Source organism: Drosophila miranda, assembly GCF_003369915.1.
Source record: "Drosophila miranda strain MSH22 chromosome Y unlocalized genomic scaffold, D.miranda_PacBio2.1 Contig_Y3_pilon, whole genome shotgun sequence".
Classification (NCBI taxonomy): Eukaryota; Metazoa; Arthropoda; class Insecta; order Diptera; family Drosophilidae; genus Drosophila; species Drosophila miranda.
This window is the reverse complement of record NW_022881625.1, coordinates 4,285,509-4,289,688: the sequence shown is the minus strand read 5'-3', so window position 1 is coordinate 4,289,688 and position 4,180 is coordinate 4,285,509. Positions and strand designations below refer to the sequence as shown.

The 4,180-nt window shown below is 44.3% G+C and overlaps 1 protein-coding gene across 2 annotated transcripts; it reads right to left on the bottom strand.

Moving 5' to 3' along the window:
* Positions 1 to 1,492: 1,492 nt before the first annotated feature.
* Positions 1,493 to 3,016, bottom strand: LOC117194711. Of its 2 annotated transcripts, none has more exons than XM_033399219.1 (2): positions 1,796 to 3,016; positions 1,493 to 1,725 (listed from the first exon to the last, which is right to left on the bottom strand). In XM_033399219.1, exons 1-2 carry the CDS (start codon positions 2,876 to 2,878, stop codon positions 1,696 to 1,698), a joined length of 1,113 nt encoding a protein of 370 aa, XP_033255110.1. In that variant the 5' UTR covers positions 2,879 to 3,016; the 3' UTR covers positions 1,493 to 1,695. The 2 variants fall into 2 exon arrangements, with proteins under 2 accessions (XP_033255110.1, XP_033255111.1); XM_033399220.1 differs by having other exon boundaries at positions 1,493 to 1,707.
* Between the last annotated feature and the right edge of the window lie 1,164 nt (positions 3,017 to 4,180).

Below are 4,180 nucleotides of genomic sequence, written 5' to 3'. Positions count from 1 at the left end.
CTTTTTTGACCAAATCATAAAGGGGCTTAGCTTTCGTAGAAAAATCTTTTACGAACCGTCTAAAGTAAGAACATAACCCTAAGAAACTCTGCACTTCGTTCGTTTTCGTGGGGACTGGAAACCCTTTTACTGCCTGTAATCCCTTCGTATCTGGTTTAATTCCGTTACCCGATATGGAATAGCCCAGGTACTTAACTTCTGACTGTAAGAATTCGCATTTATCAATCCTTAATTCAAGTTTATTCTCTACCAATCGTCTCATCACTTCTTGTAAAATTTCCATGTGACTATCACTATCTTTTGTTGCTACCATAATATCGTCCATGTATATTATAACTTTGTCTTCCTTTACCATATCTGCAAAAATGTTGTTTGTGAATCTTTGAAACACCGCCGATGCATTTCGTAACCCGAACGGCATCCTCAACCATTCGTATTGTCCCATGGGGGTCGTGAACGATGTGTATTTAACTGAATCTTTATGCATAAATACGTGGAAGTATCCATTCTTCAGGTCTAACTTGGTGAAAAGTCTTTTCCCTGACAGTTTATCTAGTAGGTCGTCTATCAGAGGTGTTGGGTAATTGTCCTTTATCATACCTTTATTAAGTGTGCGATAATCGACGCACAGTCTCAACTCTCCCGAATTCTTTTTTACCAGTACTATAGGCGAAACGTATTCTGACTCACTGGTTCTGATGTAACCTTTTTCTGTGTATTCGTCTATCATTTTCTGTACTTGGGCTTTTTCGCTATACGACAGTCTTCTAGGTGGGCAATGAAACGGTTTTTCGTGTTCGAAATTCAACTTCATTTCCCACTTGGTTTGTGGTAAGTTTGGTCTTTCTGCGTTTACATACGCTGTCCTAAACATGTATTTAAGTCGTCCTGCGAGTTCTTGGCTACAATCTGTCCCTACTTTCAACTCCCAGTCGTTTTCTTTGTCTGGATACTGGCTTGGTAGTTCGTTGAAATTGGTTTTTACGCTCTCGCAGGTATCGCTGTCTTCCAGACACTCAACCATTGCAGAACACTCATTTTCTACCTTGCCTCCACTTTCTACTTCATGCTTATTCTCTTTATCACCCTCATCTTTAACTTCACATTCGTATTCTCCTAAACACTCATTCTCTATTTTCCACTCATTTTTTTCTAAACACTCATTTTCTCCTAAACACTCATTTTCTTCTAAACACTCATTTTCTCCTAAACACTCATTTTCTTCTAAACACTCATTTTCTCCTAAACACTCATTTTCTTCTAAACACTCATTTTTTTCTAAACACTCATTTTTTATTTCACACTCGTTTTTTGTCTCACTCTCCTTCTCCTTGCAAATGTCACTTACAATTTTAAATTTGCATAAATTCATAAAATCCCTACCTAACACAGCCTCATAGCCCATCGACTCGTCTGCCACTACTAGTAATTCAAAGTTGATTCGATTTTTGTTAATAATTACAAAACTGGGTATTTTACCAAAGATGTTAAGTTTGCTATTATTTAGTCCAACATAAGCGTAATCCGCATTTTTATTCAAAATAAATTCAATTTCTCTGTTTTTCTTGTCTTTGTTAAACTTATATAAACTTAAATCATCTTCTTTGATTTCGTTCGAACTTAATCGTGAGCGCTCTTCCACTTTATTTAGGTTATTTTCCGACTGGTGCTCTAGACACGATAACTTCATAAAACTTATTGGGCTCCCTGAGTCGATGAGGCACTCTAAGGACAAGCATTTGTTATTGTAATTGCTAATGTATATATTAAATTTGTATATATAATCGTTATGTACCTTGTACTTCTTTTCGTCACAGTGTGACACCTGGTGACTCATGCTGCCGCATCCGTAGCACGCTCCTCTTTCGCGCTTGGGCTTGCGGCACTCCCCTGCCACGTGGCCCAAAGAGTTGCAGTTGTAGCAGCGAATGGGTGTTGGCGAGGCTCCAGTGTTTGCCCCTTCAGTTGAACCGTACTTCTTTGGCAGCATGATCTTCTCGAACGCCTTGAGTAGTTGATATGGAGCGCCAAAGCACTGCATGTGGGCTTGCCTACGCAGGCCTACATCTGGGATACCTTCGATGACTCCGTCAATAAACTCCTCGTCGTCAATGACTATGCGGGATGCCAGCGACACTTTGGCGTTGAAGTACATCGAGAACTCCTCGCCACGTGCCCATGAACGGGACTCGAACTTGCGACGGAGCAACAGTTTGCTTTCCTTGGGATGGAAAGTGTCTTCCATGACGTTCAACAATTGATCGATTGGCAGCGACATGTGCTCCGGACTCGAATGCAGCCACACCAATGCTTTGTCCTTAAGCTTCGACATTAGCAGCATTAGTAGCTTCTCATCCTTCAGTTTGTTCACTTTTGCGACGGCCTTAAACTGCGCGATCCAAGTTGTGACGTCATCGTTGTTTCCAGAAATGTTGCCATGATATGTTGGCAACATGTCTTTGGCGGCATTTAGCAACATGACGCCAGCGTCATTGCTGGCGGCTGGTGTTGTGTTCTCTCCTCTCCCTTCCTTCTCCCTCTCGCTCTGCAGCTTCAGCAGCTCGATTTGCAGTTTTAACATTTCAACCTCTGCTCGATATTCGCCATGGTTGTTGTTGTGCCCAGGCGCTTGCGGTGCTTTTTCGTTCTTCTCTTTGCGTTCGCTCTTCGTCGAGTCTTGATCTGCGGCCGCCTCATCTTCCCTCTCGTTCTCGCATGTTTCGGCTGCCGGTGGTCCCTGTCCCCGCAGCTCTACTGGTATTTCGTTAAGTCTCGCTGCCATGGCAGCTTTGCTTCCACCTTTTGGTAGATTGAGGGACTCCAGCCATTCGCGCAGCTGGGCGGCCGAGAACTCCTCCGTGCCGACCAAGTCCGACATGTTTTTTTTCAGCGATGGCGTCTTCGACGGACGAGATAATAAAAATTTTCGCTATTTTTCACTGGCGGCGATTGATCGTATCCCACTTCTGAAATTGTAGGCCGTCTAACCCGGGAATCGTAGTGACCAATATCGGTGCGTGAGTGAACTGCATAGGTATAAAAACACAAACCCAGTGATTTAATGTAACTCTTTTTTATTAGCTGCGCGTCCGTCTCTCACAATCGCCATTTACAAAGTGCACTCACTCTCTTCTCGATGTTTCTTATCCGATATCTCACTATTGGTATTTCCCACCGAGTGTATCGATGGTGCGGTAAATACCAATGCGCGCTGTATGCTATTTTAAATACTAGTTGAATGCCTCACTAATTATTACCTTGCTACAGATACTTGGTGTATTCCTCTCCCTCTTTGGCTGCTGCTGCGTCGTTGTCGTTGGGTTTCTGCTTTCTCGGTGTATTCCTCGCCGTTGCTGCGTCGATGCCGTTGGTTTTCGGCTCTTGGTGTATTCCTCTCTCTCTCTTTGGCTTCCGCTGCGTTGTTGTTGTTGGGTTTTGTTTCTTGGTGTATTCCTCCCCGTTTCTTTGTCGGTGCCGTTGGATTTCGATTCTTGGTGTATTCCTCCCCGTTGCTGTATCGGTGCCGTTGGATTTCGATACTTGGTGTATTCCTCTCCCTCTTTGGCTGCTGCTGCGTCGTTGTCGTTGGGTTTCTGCTTTCTCGGTGTATTCCTCGCCGTTGCTGCGTCGATGCCGTTGGTTTTCGGTTCTTGGTGTATTCCCCTCTCTCTTTGGCTGCTGCTGTGTCGTTGTTGTTGGGTTTGGTTCTGAAAAGCCAGTGGCGTCCGCCGTGATCGCGACTTGCCCCCCCCCCTTTAAAGAAGATAATAAGCTACGTGGGGCTTAGAGACCCCTCGGTCCGTATAATATATAGAATTAATACCATGTAGCCTTCGTGGCCTTCCCCCTTCCCCCCTTAACCTAAAGCTGAAAAGTCAATGCTTAAACCTAGAAAACGAAGAAAAGTCAAAATCTTAATTCAAATAACGTAGGTCCGGGTCCCTCCAATGGGAAAATGCCGGCGAGTTGATGGGCGGAAAAATGTGGGTGGAGCGTACGCTCCCTCACAGGGCGGAAGTGGGCGGGGCAAAGTTTTGAAATATACTTGTAGCAGTAAAATATCACAGAAGTCCGGATATAAAATGTCGTTGCTCTAGCTTTTATAGTCTTTGAGCACTAGGCGCTGATAGGGACGGACAGACGGACAGACGGACGGACGGAAAGACAGACAGGGCTCAAT